The sequence below is a fragment of the Oncorhynchus masou genome, unplaced genomic scaffold, assembly GCF_036934945.1.
Source record: "Oncorhynchus masou masou isolate Uvic2021 unplaced genomic scaffold, UVic_Omas_1.1 unplaced_scaffold_1063, whole genome shotgun sequence".
NCBI classification, from domain to species: domain Eukaryota; kingdom Metazoa; phylum Chordata; class Actinopteri; order Salmoniformes; family Salmonidae; genus Oncorhynchus; species Oncorhynchus masou.
Window position 1 is genome coordinate 136,494 of NW_027000337.1, and position 19,515 is coordinate 156,008.

General features: G+C 48.4%; 1 protein-coding gene across 1 annotated transcript in view; it reads right to left on the reverse strand.

Moving 5' to 3' along the window:
• The window catches only part of LOC135528957 (dihydropyrimidinase-related protein 1-like), a 22,763-nt gene extending 16,156 nt beyond the window's left edge, over window positions 1-6,607 (reverse strand). The window contains exons 1-3 of the mRNA XM_064957935.1: window positions 6,083-6,607; window positions 830-918; window positions 87-271 (exon numbers count right to left, since the gene is read on the reverse strand). Coding sequence (XP_064814007.1) covers window positions 87-271; window positions 830-918; window positions 6,083-6,460 — 652 coding nt within the window. The 5' untranslated portion in view covers window positions 6,461-6,607. The remainder of the gene's footprint in view (window positions 1-86; window positions 272-829; window positions 919-6,082) is intronic.
• Between the last annotated feature and the right edge of the window lie 12,908 nt (window positions 6,608-19,515).

The following is a 19,515-nucleotide window of genomic DNA, read 5'->3' on the forward strand; positions in this document are numbered from 1 at the left end:
ATGTGTGTGTGTGTGTGTGTGTGTGTGTGTGTGTGTGTGTGTGTGTGTGTGTGTGTGTGTGTGTGTGTGTGTGTGTGTCCACTCACTGATCATGGTGGTGCCCCCGGCCAGCGCGGCTCTGCTGCCCAGGTAGAAGTCGTCTACAGGTGGACAGCCCAGGTGAGGCTTCATTAGACAGGTGTTCACATCTAAACCTCCAGGTATCACCAAACCTCCATGAACCTCCAGCACCCTCACATCATCAGGTACCTCCAGGTTATCACCCACCTGTCTATAGAGGAGAGGGGGGGCAGGGTTAGGAGCACCCTCACATCATCAGGTACCACCAGGTTATCACCCACCTGTCTATAGAGGAGAGGGGGGGCAGGGTTAGGAGAGATCAGAGGTTTGAGGGGTGGCAGGGGGAGTGAGGAGGGGGATGGGGAGGAGGAGAGGGAACAGGGTTAGGAGAGATGAGAGGGTTGAGGGGTGGTAGGGGGAGTGAGGAGGGGGATGGGGAGGAGGAGAGGGAACAGGGTTAGGAGAGATGAGAGGGTTGAGGGGTGGTAGGGGGAGTGAGGAGGGGGATGGGGAGGAGGAGAGGGAACAGGGTTAGGAGAGATGAGAGGGTTGAGGGGTGGTAGGGGGAGTGAGGAGGGGGATGGGGAGGAGGAGAGGGAACAGGGTTAGGAGAGATGAGGTGTTTGAGGGGTGGTAGGGGGAGTGAGGAGGGGGATGGGGGAGGTAAGGGGGGAGAGTGAAGAGAGTTAGGAGAAATGAGAGGAGCAGGCGAGGATAGAGGAAGTGAGGAATCAAGGAAACGCGTGTTGAGACTCTCCCATGTACTTACTTTATAAGGCCGTCTTCCACATAGACGTCTGCATACCGAGACAGGTCATCATTCACCACACGACCCCCTTTAATCAGCAACCTCTCACTCTGCACACGGGATGGAGAAGGGGGAGGGGGGAGGCAGGAGAGAGGAGAGAGAGGAAGAGAGGAAGAGATACGAGAAAGAGAGAGAGAGAGGGGGGGCAGGGGGAGAGAGAGAGAGAGAGAGAGAGAGAGAGAGAGGGAGAGAGAGAGAGAGAGAGAGAGAGAGAGAGAGAGGAAGAGAATAGAGATGGAGAGAGAGAGAGAGAGAACAAGAGAGAGAGGAAGAGAGGAGAGAGCGAGACAGAGGGGAAGATAGGAGAGAGAGAGAGAGAGAGAGAGAGACTGTTTTCAGTCATGATATTAGGAGATGTTTGATAATAACTTATTGAATCAGCTACTAGAAGAACAGATGCTACTAGGAAGGATGTGTTTCCTGTTGAAAAGGACGTCCTGATCTTCTGCCATCTCCCGTCACCAAGGATACACAGCTTCAGATAGCGCCCTACCCGGGGAGAAAGATGTTACGTCTCCATGGCAACCAAGCCGCCTGTCTTCCCCGATGCTGTAGCCTAACATCTACTGGCTGAAGTGTTGCCATGGAGATACGACTGTTTGGAGTATCGCTCTGTCTCTCTGCTTGCAACAACAACAAAAAATGCACAACCCAGTCTAGGCCTGGTCCTCCCTACTGTCTCTGATCTGGAGGTCTCACTAAACAGAGAACATCCCTGGTCATCCCTACTGTCTCTGATCTGGAGGTCTCACTAAACAAAACATCCCTGGTCATCCCTACTGTCTCTGATCTGGAGGACTCACTAAACAGAACATCCCTGGTCATCCCTACTGTCTCTGATCTGGAGGTCTCACTAAACAGAACATCCCTGGTCATCCCTACTGTCTCTGATCTGGAGGACTCACTAAACAGAACATCCCTGGTCATCCCTACTGTCTCTGATCTGGAGGACTCACTAAACAGAGAACATCCCTGGTCATCCCTACTGACTCTGATCTGGAGGACTCACTAAACAGAGAAAATCCCTGGTCCTCCCTACTGCCTCTGATCTGGAGGACTCACTAAACAGAGAACATCCCTACTGCCTCTGATCTGGAGGACTCACTAAACAGAGAAAATCCCTGGTCCTCCCTACTGCCTCTGATCTGGAGGACTCACTAAACAGAGAACATCCCTACTGCCTCTGATCTGGAGGTCTCACTAAACAGAAAACATCCCTGGTCGTCCCTACTGCCTCTGATCCGGAGGACTCACTAAACAGAGAACATCCCTGGTCATCCCTACTGACACTGATCTGAAGGACTCACTAAACAGAGAACATCCCTACTGACTCTGATCTGGAGGACTCACTAAACAGAGTGTCAGGACCCGGTTTCGAACCTGGGTCTCCGGAGTGAGAAACAGTCACTTAACCAACTGAGCCACGAATAGACAGCAGAACCCAGAAGATGAGGCAGACACAGCAGTACTTAAGACGGTGTATTTAATGAAGAAAAAATCCTAAAAATAAAAAATGGCAAATCCAAAAGGTGGAAGGAAAAACACAAAAAGACCTAAAAAGAAACTCACCAAAACTAAACAAAAACAAAAAACAGAATACCACAAGAACGTTACCCGGAATCGACAAGAGCACACAGAACACTAGGGCAGGGTGCTAACATACAAACACAGAGCACAGAACTGAGGGAAACAAAGGGTTTAAATACAATCAGGGGAAACGAGACACAGGTGCAAACAATAATGGGGGTCAAGGGAAAAACACAGGGACAAAAAGCACAATGGGGACATCTACTGACAAACAACTGGAACAACCCTGGCCAAATCCTGACACAGAGAACATCCCTGGTCCACCCTACTGCCTCTGATCTGGAGGACTCACTAAACAGAGAACATCCCTACTGACTCTGATCTGGAGGTCACACTAAACAGAGAACAACCCTGGTCATCCCTACTGCCTCTGATCTGGAGGACTCACTAAACAGAGAACATCCCTGGTCATCCCTACTGCCTCTGATCTGGAGGACTCACTAAACAGAGAACATCCCTGGTCATCCCTACTGCCTCTGATCTGGAGGACTCACTAAACAGAGAACATCCCTGGTCATCCCTAAAGCCTCTGATCTGGAGGACTCACTAAACAGAGAACATCCCTGGTCCTCCCTACTGCCTCTGATCTGGAGGTCTCACTAAACAGAGAACATCCCTGCTGCCTCTGATCTGGAGGTCTCACTAAACAGAGAACACCCCTGCTGCCTCTGATCTGGAGGTCTCACTAAACAGAGAACATCCCTACTGACTCTGATCTGGAGGACTCACTAAACAGAGAACATCCCTACTGCCTCTGATCTGGAGGACTCACTAAACAGAGAACATCCTAGGCCAGGCTAAGCCTGGTCATCCCTACTGCCTCTGATCTGGAGGAGTCTCTAAACAGAGAACATCCTAGGCCAGGCTAGGCCTGGTCATCCCTCCTGCCTCTGATCTGGAGGACTCACTAAACAGAGAACATCCCTACTGCCTCTGATCTGGAGGAGTCTCTAAACAGAGAACATCCTAGGCCAGGCTAGGCCTGGTCATCCCTCCTGCCTCTGATCTGGAGGACTCACTAAACAGAGAACATCCCTACTGCCTCTGATCTGGAGGAGTCTCTAAACAGAGAACATCCTAGGCCAGGCTAGGCCTGGTCATCCCTCCTGCCTCTGATCTGGAGGAGTCTCTAAACAGAGAACATCCCTACTGCCTCTGATCTGGAGGAGTCTCTAAACAGAGAACATCCTAGGCCAGGCTAGGCCTGGTCATCCCTCCTGCCTCTGATCTGGAGGAGTCTCTAAACAGAAATGCTTAGTTTGTAAATGATGACGTCTGAGTGTTGGAGTGTTTACCTTTTACTAATCTTTAAATGTAACATGTAAAATAAAATGCCCTCTGGTTGGCTTAACATAAGGAATTTGAAATGATTTATACTTTAACTTTTTCTACTTAAGGATATTTATAATTTAAAACCAAATGCTATTAGATGTTTACTCAAGTAGCATTTTACTTGAGTGACTCAAGTATGACAGGCATGACAATGGGATACTTTGTCCTCCACTGCCACTATATCCAAACATGACCAAGAATCCTGAAAGCTGTGCATGTATTTTTACCAATAGTTTTATTCAAAGTTTTACACCATTTAAATAGCTGCATGTTTTCTGAATGAACCAATGAGGCTAGAATATCCCCAAGACAGATCTCTCTCACAAGAACACCTCAAATCGGTCTTCCCTGTTGCTCTCTCTCTCTCTCTCTCTCTGTCTCTCTCTCTCTGTCTCCCACTCTCTACCTCTGTCTCTCACTCTCTACCTCTGTCTCTCACTCTCTACCTCTGTCTCTCACTCTCTACCTCTGTCTCTCACTCTCTACCTCTTTCTCTCTCTCTCTCTCTCTCTCTCTCTCTCTCGCTCTCTCTCACTCTCTCTCACTCTCTACCTCTGTCTCTCACTCTCTACCTCTGTCTCTCACTCTCTACCTCTGTCTCTCACTCTCTACCTCTCTCTCTCTCTCTGTCTATCTCTCTCTCTCTCTCTCTCTCTCTCTCTCTCACTCTCTACCTCTGTATCCCCAAGACAGATCTCTCTCACAAGAACACCTCAAATCGGTCTTCCCTGTTGCTCTCTCTCTCTCTCTCTCTGTCTCTCTCTCTCTCTGTCTCCCACTCTCTACCTCTGTCTCTCACTCTCTACCTCTGTCTCTCACTCTCTACCTCTGTCTCTCACTCTCTACCTCTGTCTCTCACTCTCTACCTCTTTCTCTCTCTCTCTCTCTCTCTCTCTCTCGCTCTCTCTCTCTCTCTCTCTACCTCTGTCTCTCTCTCTACCTCTGTCTCTCACTCTCTACCTCTGTCTCTCACTCTCTACCTCTCTCTCTCTCTCTGTGTCTATCTCTCTCTCTCTCTCTCTCTCTCTCTCACTCTCTACCTCTGTATATCTCTCTCTCACTCTCTATTTATGTGTCTCTCTCTCTCTCCCCCAGAGTCCAGACTATTGTCTTACTCCTTCCAACCAGCAGCACAACATACAACGTCGGATTGTCACTTAGTACAAATCCCTGATAACAACTCAACCATGTCAGATAGAGACATGGCAGAGAGCAGACGCATTGACTTGACACGTCGCGGCAGAACGGACCGATGGGGATCATCAAAAATGATCTCGGCGATTGGGGTGGTATCATTATGCGGCCTGTCTGGCTGACATGGGGAATACTGGGCCAGGGCAGACATCACACAGGCCTTCTACTCAAACTGCTTGGCTATCATCCGGCGACACTAAGATTTTAATCCCCGCCAACGGTATCAGGAGCAGGGATTTATCTAGCCGAGGCTGCAGCTTGGTACAGCAGCAGTATCGCCCTGTCGCCCTCGACAACCTCAGCGTGCCTTTAGTCTGGGCTACAATCATTGTTTTCTCTGTAGAACAGAATATAATAAACAGAAACGATCTCCTTTTTGTAAACCTATAGTCTACCAAGGAACCTACAGCGGCGTTAGACTCAGTATGTGGTGCTGAAATGGACAGCGCCGTTTGTTCGCCTATTGACCGAAAACAATGGCTATTCCGCGCTAGACAGCCAGCCAGCCCGTCCGGCTGCCAGCCCCGCCAGGTGAGAGTCTTACCGGAAGGTGGGGGATACCATTCCCCTGGCGGTCAGTACCGGACATGCTCGCTCTCTTTCTCTCTCTCTCTCTCTCTTTTCCCGCAGCCAGTGAACTCAGAGGCGGAAGGAACGCTCTAGCTGCAGGACCTCCTTTTGTCTTCGCGTGCAGTGCAGTCAGAGCAGCCGCGATGTTCAGTGTGTGTGTGTGTGTGTGTGTGTGTGTGTGTGTGTGTGTGTGTGTGTGTGTGTGTGTGTGTGTGTGTGTGTGTGTGTGTGTGTGTGTGTGTGTGTGTGTGTGTGTGTGTGTGTGTGTGTGTGTGTGTGTGACAGAAGCTGGGATAGCTCAAAATGGAGCTGTTCAATTCATCACCACACGTAGCCTAACCTGGCCGTCACCGGTTCAGGTGATGTGGGCAGCCTAGAGATATCTGCGTAGCCTATTTTAGGAACAGCCTAGCTGACGTTACTGCACTGCAGAACAGAGTAAGCTATGGAAATGTAGCATCCACAAGCGATCTGCCCTACTTTTAATCAACATAAACATGGGCGAGAGAAAAAAAATCCGTTTTCACCTACCTTTCCATTCTTCTGACCGGAGTGACTCTGCCTCCCTGCCGGGTACTCAATCTCCACACCCGGCCTCACATCCTCTCTCTCCCCGGGAGAGCTGACCTGAGAACCGACAGCCCGGACCTCACTGGCCTCACTTGCCGTCTCGGGAACGTCGCCATCGGTGTGGTCGAGGAGCCTGTCTCGGCTGACGCTCCTGGGAGTCCTGGTTCCTCTCCTTCCCGCGGCAAAGTTATCACAGTCTACAGTCTTGCTGTCGCAGGCGCCATCCGCCGAGGAAAACATCCCGTAGGATTTCCGTTGGTTCGGCCGGGTTGTAATCGTTCCTGCCAGGTAGACCGGCAGCTCGTTCTCCCGGTTCCATTGCTTCCTGCAGTCAGACATGATAACGACCGTATCTGTAGCCTTTCTACTCACATTAATAACAACAACTGTTCATGTAAAAAAGGTTTGAGATTAGATCGGTTAAATGGGACAGTCTTTTTACTCCGCTGTCGACGGTCTCGCGCTGCAAAGCACCTGTGTTTCGGTGCGACGTGAACTTTGATGCGTGTCTCGAGGAGAGGACGATTATGATGATGATTATGTAGTGCTCTCGTTTTATCGGAGCCAGGGTGGCAGAGAGAGAGAGAGACGGGTGGAGTGGAGGGGGAAATAGAGAGGGAGATAGAGAGTGGGGAGAAAGAGAGGGGGAGAGAGAGTGGTGTAAAGAGAGAGGGGGAGAGAGAGGGGTGTAAAGAGAGAGGGGGAGAGAGAAGGGGGAGAGAGAGTGGTGTAAAGAGAGAGGGAGAGAGAGAGGGGGGGAGAATGAGTGAGAGAGACTCTTCCACTCTCTCTCCCCTCTCTCTTTACACCCCTCTCTCTCCCCCTCTCTCTTTACACCCCTCTCTCTCCCCTTCTCTCCCCCTCTCTCTTTACCCCCTTGTCCCCCTCCCTCTATCAAACTCTCTCAGTCTCTTTTTCTCCCTGAATCTCCCCCTCCTTCCCCCTCTCACCCCCTCTCTTTCTCCTTGAGTCTCCCCCTCCTTCCCCCTCTCACCCCCTCTCTTTCTCCTTGAGTCTCCCCCTCCTTCCCCCCTCTCACCCCTCTCTCGTTCTCCCTGAGTCTCCCTGAGTCTCCCCCTCCTTCCCCCCTCTCACGCCTCTCTCTTTCTCCCTGAATCTCCCCCTCCTTCCCCCTCTCAGCCCCTCTCTTTCTCCTTGAGTCTCCCCCTCCTTCCCCCTCTCACCCCTCTCTCGTTCTCCCTGAGTCTCCCTGAGTCTCCCCCTCCTTCCCCCTCTCACCCCCCTCTCTTTCTCCCTGAATCTCCCCCTCCTTCCCCCCTCTCACCCCTCTCTCTTTCTCCCTGAATCTCCCCCTCCTTCCCCCTCTCACCCCCTCTCTAATAGAATGGCTGTTGATAGGCTGACATCAAAACATCCAGGGATTAACTGGTGACCCACATCTGGACAAAACACATTTCTAAACGCTCTGTCTTGTGCCTGTTGTTTGTCTGCTGTGTGTGTGTGTGTGTGTGTGTGTGTGTGTGTGTGTGTGTGTGTGTGTGTGTGTGTGTGTGTGTTTACGTTTCATGTATTCTATTTACAGGTTCATGTGTTCTATTTACATGTTATGTGTGTTTATTAGGGATCCCAATTAGCTGCTGCCAAGGCAGGAATTTGTATTTGTGTCATCTAGGTGTTTATGTTGGTCTATGGTTGCCTAGATTGGTTCTCAATTAGAGGCAGGTGTTTATCGTTGTCTCTGATTGGGAACCATATTTAGGCAGCCATCTTTCTTTTGGGTATTTCGTGGATTATTGTCTATGTGTAATTGCCTGTGTCAGCACTCGTTATCATAGCGTCACGTTTTGTTTTGTTTAATGTGTTCTTCATTAAATAAAGAAGAATGTATTCTAACCACGCTGCGCTTTGGTCTACTCCATACGACGCTCGTGACAAAGGGTTCCCATAGGACCGTCGTCAGGGAAATGACTGGACCAAGGTGCAGCGTGGTGAACGAACATTTATTTTTATTTTGAATGTCACCAACAAAAAACAAGAAACAACAAAAACGACCGTGAAGCTTACTTGGGCTATACAGGCCACTAACAAAGTCAACTAACCCACAAATAAGGTGGAAAAACAGGCTGCCTAAGTATGATTCCCAATCAGAGACAATGATACACATCTGTGCCTGATTGAGAACCATACCCGGCCAAAACATAGAAACAGAAAACATAGAAATAAAGAAACTAGAATGCCCACCCTAGTCACACCCTGGCCTAACCAAATAGAGAAATAAAAAACGGCTCTCTAAGGTCAGGGAATGACAGTAGAACCCTTTTTGGTTCCATGTAGAACCCTCTGTAGAAAGGGTTCTAAATGGAACCAAAAATGGTTATATCTGAAACCAAAAAGGGTTATTCAAAAGGTTATCCTGTGGAGGACAACCGAGGAGGAGAGCCCTTAATTAAAGGTTCTAGATGGCAATTATTATTTTTTACCCCTGAGTCAATACATGTTAGAAACACGTTTAGCAGCCATTACAGCATTACAGTCTCTAAGAGTCATTACAGCTGGGAGTCTTATCGGGTAAGTCTCTAAGAGTCATTACAGCTGGGAGTCTTCTTGGGTAAGTCTCTAAGAGTCATTACAGCTGGGAGTCTTATTGGGTAAGTCTCTAAGAGTCATTACAGCTAGGAGACTTTCTGGGTAAGTCTCTAGGAGTCTTTACAGCTGGGAGTCTTCTTGGGTAAGTCTCTAAGAGAGACTACAGCAGATTAGAGTCTTTCTGGATCAGTCTCTAAGAGTCATTACAGCTGAGAGTCTTATTGGGTAAGTCTCTAAGAGTCATTACAGCTGGGAGTTTTATTGGGTAAGTCTCTAAGAGTCATTACAGCTGAGAGTCTTATTGGGTAAGTCTCTAAGAGTCATTACAGCTGGGAGTCTTATTGGGTAAGTCTCTAAGAATCATTACAGCTGGGAGTCTTATTGGGTAAGTCTCTAAGAGTCATTACAGCTGGGAGTCTTCTTGGGTAAGTCTCTAAGAGTCATTACAGCTGGGAGTCTTCTTGGGTAAGTCTCTAAGAGTCATTACAGCTGGGAGTCTTATTGGGTAAGTCTCTAAGAGTCATTACAGCTGGGAATCTTATTGGGTAAGTCTAAGAGTCATTACAGCTGTTGAGTCTCATAAGAGCTTTGCATAACTGTACAGTCGTGGCCAAACGTTTTGAGAATGACACAAATATTAATTTTCACAAAGTTTGCTGCTTTAGTGTCTTTAGATATTTTTACGATGGAATACTGAAGTATAATTACAAGCATTTCACATGTGTCAAAGGCTTTTATTGACAATTACATGAAGATGATGCAAAGAGTCAATATTTGCAGTGTTGGCCCTTCTTTTTCAAGACCTCTGCATTACGCCCTGGCATGCTGTCAATTAACTTCTGGGCCACATCCTGACTGATGGCAGCCCATTCTTGCATAATCAATGCTTGGAGTTTGTCAGAATTCGTGGGTTTTGTTTGTCCACCCGCCTCTTGAGGTCTGGGATTAATGGGATTAAGGTCTGGGGTGTTTCCTGGCCATGGACCCAAAATATCGATGTTTTGTTCCCCGAGCCACTTAGTTTTGCCTTATGGCAAGGTGTTCCATCATGCTGGAAAAGGCATTGTTCATCACCAAACTGTTCCTGAATGGTTGGGAGACGTTGCTCTCAGAGAATTTTTAATTTTATTTTACCAGGCAAGTCAGTTGAGAACAAAATCTTATTTTCAATGACGGCCTAGGAACAGTGGGTTAACTGCCTGTTCAGGGGCAGAATGACAGATTTGTACCTTGTCAGCTCAGGGATTCGAACTTGCAACCTTTCGGTTACTAGTCCAATGCGCTAACCACTAGGCTACCCTGCCGCCCGAAAGAATGTGTTGGTACCATTCTTTATTCATGGCTGTGTTCTTAGGCAAAATTGTTCCACTCCCTTGGCTGAGAAGCAACCCCACACATGAATGGTCTCAGGATGCTTTACTGTTGGCATGACACAGGACTGATGGTAGCGCTCACCTTGTCTTCTCCGGACAAGCTTTTTTCCGGATGCCCCAAACAATCGGAAAGGGGATTCATCAGAGAAAATGACTTCACCCCAGTCCTCAGCAGTCCAATCCCTGTACCTTTTGCAGAATATCAGTCTGTTCCTGGTGTTTTTCTTGGAGAGAAGTGGCTTCTTTGCTGCCCTTCTTGACACCAGGACATCCTCCAAAAGTCTTTGCCTCACTGTGCACTCACACCTGCCTGCTGCCATTCCTGAGCAAGCTCAGTACTGGTGGTGCCCTGATCCCACAGCTGAATCAACTTTAGGAGACAGTCCTGGTGCTTGCTGGACTTTCTTGGGCGCCCTGAAGCCTTCTTCACAACAATTGAACCACTCTCCTTGAAGTTCTTGATGATCCGATAAATGGTTGATTTAGGTGCATTCTTACTGGCAGCAATATCCTTGCCTGTGAAGCCCTTTCTGTGCAAAGCAATGATGACGGCATGTGTTTCCTTGCAGGTAACCATGATTGACAGAAGAAGAACAATGATTCCAAGCACCACCCTCCTTTTGAAGCTTCCAGTCTGTTATTCAAACTCAATCAGCATGACAGAGTGATCTCCAGCCTTGTCCTCGTCAACACTCACACCTGTGTTAACGAGAGAATCACTGACATAATGTCAGCTGGTCCTTTTGTGGCAGGGCCGAAATGCAGTGGAAATGTTTTTGGGGGGGTTCAGTTAATTTGCATGGCAAAGAGGGACTTTGCAATTAATTGCAATTCATCTGATCACTCTTACTGTGCAATATTTGCCTATTTTTCTTTTCAAAATTCTTCAAGTTCTGTCAAGATGCTGGGTGATCATGGCTAAACAGCACATTTCAAGTCTTGCCGTAGATTTTCAAGAATATTTATGTCTAAACGGTAACTTGGCCACTCAGGAACACTTGGCCTTGTGTTTTAGGTTATTGTCCAGCTGAAAGGTGAATTCCTCTCCCAGTGTCTGGTGTAAAGCAAACTGAAGCAGGTTTTCCTCTAGGATTTTGCCTGTGCTTAGCTCAAACATGTTTCTTTTCATCCTGAAAAACTCCCCAGTATTTGCTGATGACAAGCATACCCATACCATGAAGCAGCCACCACCATGCTGGAAAATAAGGAGGCAGTTACTCAGTGATGTGATGTGTTTCACTCTGTCATTTAAGTTGTTATGATGGAGTCACTACAATGTTGTTGATCCATCCTCAGTTACTCAGTGATGTGATGTGTTTCACTCTGTCATTTAAGTTGTTATGATGGAGTCACTACAATGTTGTTGATCCATCCTCAGTTACTCAGTGATGTGTTGTGTTTCACTCTGTCATTTAAGTTGTTATGATGGAGTCACTACAATGTTGTTGATCCATCCTCAGTTACTCAGTGATGTGTTGTGTTTCACTCTGTCATTTAAGTCGTTATGATGGAGTCACTACAATGTTGTTGATCCATCCTCAGTTACTCAGTGATGTGATGTGTTTCACTCTGTCATTTAAGTCGTTATGATGGAGTCACTACAATGTTGTTGATCCATCCTCAGTTACTCAGTGATGTGTTGTTTCACTCTGTCATTTATGATGGAGTCACTACAATGTTGTTGATCCATCCTCAGTTACTCAGTGATGTGTTGTGTTTCACTCTGTCATTTAAGTCGTTATGATGGAGTCACTACAATGTTGTTGATCCATCCTCAGTTACTCAGTGATGTGTTGTGTTTCACTCTGTCATTTAAGTCGTTATGATGGAGTCACTACAATGTTGTTGATCCATCCTCAGTTACTCAGTGATGTGTTGTGTTTCACTCTGTCATTTAAGTCGTTATGATGGAGTCACTACAATGTTGTTGATCCATCCTCAGTTACTCAGTGATGTGATGTGTTTCACTCTGTCATTTAAGTCGTTATGATGGAGTCACTACAATGTTGTTGATCCATCCTCAGTTACTCAGTGATGTGTTGTGTTTCACTCTGTCATTTAAGTCGTTATGATGGAGTCACTGCAATGTTGTTGATCCATCCTCAGTTACTCAGTGATGTGTTGTGTTTCACTCTGTCATTTAAGTCGTTATGATGGAGTCACTACAATGTTGTTGATCCATCCTCAGTTACTCAGTGATGTGTTGTGTTTCACTCTGTCATTTAAGTCGTTATGATGGAGTCACTACAATGTTGTTGATCCATCCTCAGTTACTCAGTGATGTGATGTGTTTCACTCTGTCATTTAAGTCGTTATGATGGAGTCACTACAATGTTGTTGATCCATCCTCAGTTACTCAGTGATGTGTTGTGTTTCACTCTGTCATTTAAGTCGTTATGATGGAGTCACTACAATGTTGTTGATCCATCCTCAGTTACTCAGTGATGTGTTGTGTTTCACTCTGTCATTGAAGTCGTTATGATGGAGTCACTACAATGTTGTTGATCCATCCTCAGTTACTCAGTGATGTGTTGGATTTGTCCCGAAACAAAAGACTTTACATTTATGCCATAAGGTGCATTCCTTTGCTATGCTTTTTTCATCAGTAATTAACTTTAATGTCCTGATGCATCATACAAGCTGCATGGGTTGGTTTATAGTCTCTATATTTATATATCTGTATCCTTCTTTTCACTCTGTCATCCTCAGTTATCTCCCATCACAGACATTGAACTCTGTAACTGTTTTAAAAATCACCAATGGTGTCACGGATCCTTCCGGAACTGTCATTACGCACACCTGGTCTCTATTCCCATTGATTAGTAATTGTATAAGTGTGCCGCCCTTTTGTTTACCGTTGTCCTGGCGATTATTGTTACAATGTCCGTTGTTTCGTGTGAGTATCTGTGCTGTTTTGGGCTTTTGTGCCATGTATATATTGATTACGGGTCTTGACCCGTGTGTTATTTATTCGATGTACTCCTGTGTTGTTTTGGGCTTTCGTATATATTGATTACGGGTCTCGTCCCGTGTGTTAATCATTGTGTTATTTATTCGAGGTACTCCTCGCTCTTTTCTTTTGGGTTTCAACCCTGTTCTTTTGTGTACGTGCTTGTTTGGTCTTCGTCCCCGTGACCTTTTACATGTAATTTGGGTAGAGCAATTACACATTCCTGCGCCTGTCTCCCGATCCTTAATACCAACGTGACAAATGGCCTCATGGTGACAGTTTCCTTCCTCTCCTGCAGCTCAGTTCAGATGAACGACTGGGTGGGTTTAACACATCATCCGCAGTATCATTATGCTATACTCCTTCTTAGCGTTGGAAAACCTCCCTGGTCTTTGTGGTTGAATCTTCGCTTGAAATTCACTGCTCGACTGAGGGACCTTACAGATAATTCTGTGTGTTGGGTACAGAAATGAGGTAGTGTCACGCCTTGGGTCAAAATATTTTATGTTTATCTTCATTTATTGTGTCGTGGGTGATTGTTCCTGTCTCTGTGTGTTTATATTCACCAGATAGGCTGTATAGTTTTTCACGTTTCCGTCTGTTGTTTTTTGTATGTTTCAGTTATTTCACGTCTAGTCATTTTGAATCTTCGTTTGAAATTCACTGCTCGACTGAGGGACCTTGTGTTGGGTACAGAAATGAGGTAGCCATTTAAAAAAAAGAATGTAAATCACCCAGTTACCAATGTGAGTCCTCTACCTCGTCTCCTCCCCCATCTGATGATTAGGCTGCCTATACTCATTGAGAGTGGGTTCCTGAGTCCTTCTGTGATTGGCCGACGCAGTAAAACCTGTGTGTAACGGCTTTCGTCTGTGGCCGAAGGATCGGACCAAAGCGCAGCGTGGTAAGAGTTCAACATGTTTAATAAAGATCATAAACGTGAACACTACAAAATACCAAAACAACAAAAATGTGGAAAAAACCGAAACAGTCCTATCTGGTGCATAGACAGAAGACAACCACCCACAGAATATGGCTGCCTAAATATGGTACCCAATCAGAGACAACGATAGACATCTGCCTCTAATTGAGAACCAATCTAGGCAACCATAGACATACAAACTACCTAGAAAGGACACAGCCCCATAAACCTACAAAACCCCTAGACAAGACAAACACATACATCACCCATGTCACACCCTGACCTAACCAAAATAACAAGGAAAAAAAAGAACACTAAGGTCAGGGTGTGACAGTATATATATACTACATGCATAATATATACTGTATATATTTTATTTTGCAAAGCTGTCATCAAGGCAAAAGGTAGCTATTTGAAGAATCTCAAATATAAAATATATTTTGATTTGTTTAACACTTTTTTTTGGTTACTACATGATTCCATATGTGTTATTTCATAGTTTATTATTCTACAATGTAGAAAATAGTAAAAATAAAGAAAAACCCTTGAATGAGTCGGTGTTCTAGAACTTTTGACCAGTAGTGTATATATGCTACATGCATAATAAATACTGTATATATTTCATTTATATTTCTTGCTGTCCTTTGGACGTCCCACAGGCCAGGGGGCCCAGGGGCTCCAGCCCCAGTAATCCCCTGATTTGTGATAAATACATGCGGGCGCCATCTTTATGCACCTTGGCCAATGGCTGCACGTCAAGACTCAACTGTCGGAGCTCCCATCTCTTCTTTCGCGACGTTGGCTGTTGAGAGTGACATGGATCCGCTGCGAAGACTTCTATCCAAACTTTTGACCTGAGAAGAGGCTTACTTCATTTTATGTCTTGAGTAAAACTGTTCGTTCGGACCATGAGTAAGTCACTTTTCCTTTGGGCTACTTGTTTAAAAAAAAGCTTAATTTAGGTGGCATGAGCTGACAAGATATACCGGTTGCGCGTTGCGCTATTCCAGATTGACAGAAATGAGGCAGGTTGTAATAACGCAACAGGCGTTTTTATTATCTTTCGTATGTTTGCAGTAGAATACCAATCTAAAAACACATGTAGTCTACTTCAAAAAATAATTCCATTCAACATTCCAAGTAGCCGAAACGTTTTGTTTTAGTTAGGCTATGTGGAACGTGTTCCATTGCGGTAGCCTAGTGCGTTCTGTTGAATAGTTGTATATAGGATATGTTATTCTGTGTCAGTCCAGGATTTGTAGAGCAGCTGTTCTGACAATTAGATCATTTATTTCGTAACGGTTTATTTTTAAAACCTCAAAGTTAACATAATCTAAACTGGGGACAGTTTGGGGGCCTGTCTGTGTGTCACTGCAATTCCTTCTCTCACAGGGAGGTGGGGGGGGGGCATATTTTAGGCAAGGGTAGGGCAGGGTGGGCTGGCCCAGGGTGGGATGGTCCACTGGCCCAGGGTGGGTTGGTCCACTGGCCCAGGGTGAGTAGGGTGGGTTGGTCCACTGGCCCAGGGTGGGTTGGTCCACTGGCCCAGGGTGGGTTGGTCCACTGGCCCAGGGTGGGTTAGTCCACTGGCCCAGGGTGAGTAGGGTGGGTTGGTCCACTGGCCCAGGGTGGGCTGGTCATCTGGCCCAGGGTGGGTTGGTCCACTGGCCCAGGGTGGGTTAGTCCACTGGCCCAGGGTGAGTAGGGTGGGTTGGTCCACTGGCCCAGGGTGGGTAGGATGGGTTGGTCCACTGGCCCAGGGTGGGTTAGTCCACTGGCCCAGGGTGGGTAGGGTGGGTTGGCCCTCTGGCCCAGGGTGAGTAGGGTGGGCTGGTCCACTGGTCCATGGTGAGTAGGGTGGGCTGGTCCACTGGTCCATGGTGAGTAGGGTGGGCTGGTCCACTGGCCCAGGGTGGGTTGGCCCTCTGGACCAGGGTGGGCAGGGTGGGTTGGTCCACTGGCCCAGGGTGGGTAGGGTGGGTTGGCCCTTTGGCCCAGGGTGGGTAGGGTGGGTTGGTCCATTGGCCCGGGTGGGTTGGTCCACTGGCCCAGGGTGGGTAGGATGGGTTGGCCCTCTGGCCCAGGGTGAGTAGGGTGGGCTGGTCCACTGGCCCGGGTGAGTAGGGTGGGCTGGTCCACTGGCCCATGGTGAGTAGGGTGGGCTGGCCCATGGTGAGTAGGGTGGGCTGGTCCACTGGCCCATGGTGAGTAGGGTGGGCTGGTCCACTGGCCCAGGGTGGGATGGCCCTCTGGCCCAGGGTGGGTAGGGTGGGTAGGCCCTCTGGCCCAGGGTGAGTAGGGTGGGCTGGTCCACTGGCCCGGGTGAGTAGGGTGGGATGGTCCACTGGTCCATGGTGAGTAGGGTGGGCTGGTCCACTGGCCCAGGGTGGGTTGGCCCTCTGGCCCAGGGTGGGCAGGGTGGGTTGGTCCACTGGCCCAGGGTGGGTAGGGTGGGTTGGCCCTTTGGCCCAGGGTGGGTAGGGTGGGTTGGTCCATTGGCCCGGGTCGGTTGGTCCACTGGCCCAGGGTGGGTAGGATGGGTTGGCCCTCTGGCCCAGGGTGAGTAGGGTGGGCTGGTCCACTGGCCCGGGTGAGTAGGGTGGGCTGGTCCACTGGCCCATGGTGAGTAGGGTGGGCTGGTCCACTGGCCCATGGTGAGTAGGGTGGGCTGGTCCACTGGCCCATGGTGAGTAGGGTGGGCTGGTCCACTGGCCCAGGGTGGGTTGGCCCTCTGGCCCAGGGTGGGTAGGGTGGGTTGGCCCTCTGGCCCAGGGTGGGTAGGGTGGGTTGGTCCACTGGCCCGGGTGAGTAGGGTGGGCTGGTCCACTGGCCCATGGTGAGTAGGGTGGGCAGGTCCACTGGCCAAGGGTGGGTTGGCCCTCTGGCCCAGGGTGGGTAGGGTGGATTAGTCCAATGGCCCAGGGTGGGCAGGGTGGGTTGGCTCACTGGCCCAGGGTGGGTTAGTCCACTGGCCCAGGGTGGGTAGGGTGGGTTGGCTCACTGGCCCAGGTTGGGTAGGGTTAGTCCACTGGCCCAGGGTGGGTAGGGTTAGTCCACTGGCCCAGGGTGGGTAGGGTTAGTCCACTGGCCCAGGGTGGGCAGGGTTAGTCCACTGGCCCAGGGTGGGCAGGGTTAGTCCACTGGCCCAGGGTGGGTAGGGTTAGTCCACTGGCCCAGGGTGGGTAGGGTGGGTTGGCTCACTGGCCCAGGGTGGGTAGAGTTAGTCCACTGGTCCAGGGTGGGTAGGGTTAGTCCACTGGCCCAGGGTGGGTAGGGTTAGTCCACTGGCCCAGGGTGGGTAGGGTTAGTCCACTGGCCCAGGGTGGGTAGGGTTAGTCCACTGGCCCAGGGTGGGTTAGTCCACTGGCCCAGGGTCGGTAGGGTTGGTCCACTGGCCCAGGGTGGGTAGGGTTAGTCCACTGGCCCATGGTCGGTAGGGTTGGTCCACTGGCCCAGGGTGGGTAGGGTTGGTCCACTGGCCCAGGGTGGGTAGGGTTGGTCCACTGGCCCAGGGTGGGTAGGGTTGGTCCACTGGCCCAGGGTGGGTAGGGTTGGTCCACTGGCCCAGGGTGGGTAGGGTTGGTCCACTGGCCCAGGGTGGGTAGGGTTGGTCCACTGGCCCAGGGTGGGTAGGGTTGGTCCACTTGCCAAGGGTGGGTAGGTTTAGTCCACTGGCCCAGGGTGGGTAGGATTAGTCCACTGGCCCAGGGTGGGTACGGTTAGTCCACTTGCCCAGGCCTGGGTAGGGTTGGTCCACTGGCCCAGGGTGAGCAGGGTGCGGGCTGGTAAATGTAGGGCCTAGCTTCCTTCCTGATATTGGTGCAGAGTTCCCAGTGTTTGAAGAGGACATAAGAGACTGTTAGATGATCAGATATCTACGACAGGGGTTCTCAAACCTCTCCAGGACCCCAGACATTTCCCCATGTCGTTGCAGCCCTGAACTAGGCCAAGACATTGTCAGGTTCACCTGTTCATTTGGGAAAGGGACTCTCTGTCTGTTTTAGACTCTCCGTTAGTCACCCCCTCCGCTAACATTGTTGGGGGCGACCACCAGTTCATGCATTTTAGTAGTCCTGAACCAGCTCAAAATTCATCTGGTCAAGGGTTTGGTCATTAGTGGACCAGTTGAATCAGGTGTGCTATTTCTGGAACAGTTAGAAAACCCCAGGTAGGATATACTAGCCAGCTTCAGTTAGCCATCTTCAGTTAGCCAGCTAGATCTAGTCAGGGTTTAATAAAGCTAGCCAGCTTCAGTTAGCCAGCTAGATCTAGTCAGGGTTTAATAAAGCTAGCCATCTTCAGTTAACCAGTTCTATCTACTCAGGGTTTAATAAAGCTAGCCAGCTTCAGTTAGCCATCTTCAGTTAGCCAGCTAGATCTCGTCAGGGTTTAATAAAGCTAGCCAGCTTCAGTTAGCCATCTTCAGTTAGCCAGCTAGATCTAGTCAGGGTTTAATAAAGAGAGCCAGCTTCAGTTAGCCATCTTCAGTTAGCCAGCTAGATCTTGTCAGGGTTTAATAAAGCTAGCCAGCTTCAGTTAGCCATCTCCAGTTAGCCAGCTAGATCTAGTCAGGGTTTAATACACCTAGCCAGCTTCAGTTAGCCAGTTAGATCTAGTCAGGGTTTAATGAAGCTAGCCAGCTTCAGTTAGACAGCTTCAGTTAGCCAGCTAGATCTACTCAGGGTTTTATCAAGCTACCCAGCTTCAGTTACCCAGCTTCAGTTACCCAGCTTCAGTTAGCCAACTTCAGTTTGCCAGCTACATCTAATCAGGGGGTCTATAAATCTAGCCAGCTTCAGTTAACCAGCTTCAGTTTAACAGCTAGATCTACTCAGGGTTTAATAAAGCTAGCCAGCTTCAGTTAGCCATCTTCTGTTAGCTAGCTATATCTACTCAGGGTTTAATAAAGTTAGCCAGATTCACTTAGCCAGCTTCAGTTAGCTACACATTAACATGATAAGTTGACAGTAGGTGAGGGCGAGAGGTCCTTTATCAACACAAACTCACTTCCTTGACAACTTCCTTCACAACAGCTCTGCTCAACAGCTCTGCTCTGGTTCGCTAAACGCAAGAAGTTGACTTCTGCAGAGGCCGTATCTTCTTCCTATTCAAACTTAGTAACTGTCTACAAAAAAAAAACTATCACTGGACCAGTTAATGATGATTTATTTTTGTAGACGTTTACTAAGTTTACATAGAAAGTAGATGCGACAATTGCCTGCCACAGTGTGTTTCCATTGAACTGCCTTGTGTCGATTAAAAACAGCTGGACGTAATGACGTACAGCAGGTCTACTGTCGTCTTTAGTAGCGTTGGGAGTTAGTTGGTGACTGGAGTACTTGAATGTCGGAAGAGAGCCATATGAAATCCCTGATGTCCTGCGCTGGCAGGTGAGTTAGCCGATTCATTGTTTGCGGCAGCAGCTGAAGCCTAATCCGACTGCTAGAATGTTACTTGTGTAGCCTATAGTTTGTTTTAACTCTTCTGCTAGCTGTTTGAGAAACTAACAGTTGGTTTGTCTTCTAGCATACCGGTGGGCAGCCATTGTTAAGGCAGAATCAACACTTGTTATCATCACGTTGTCTCTCATGATGTGTATGCG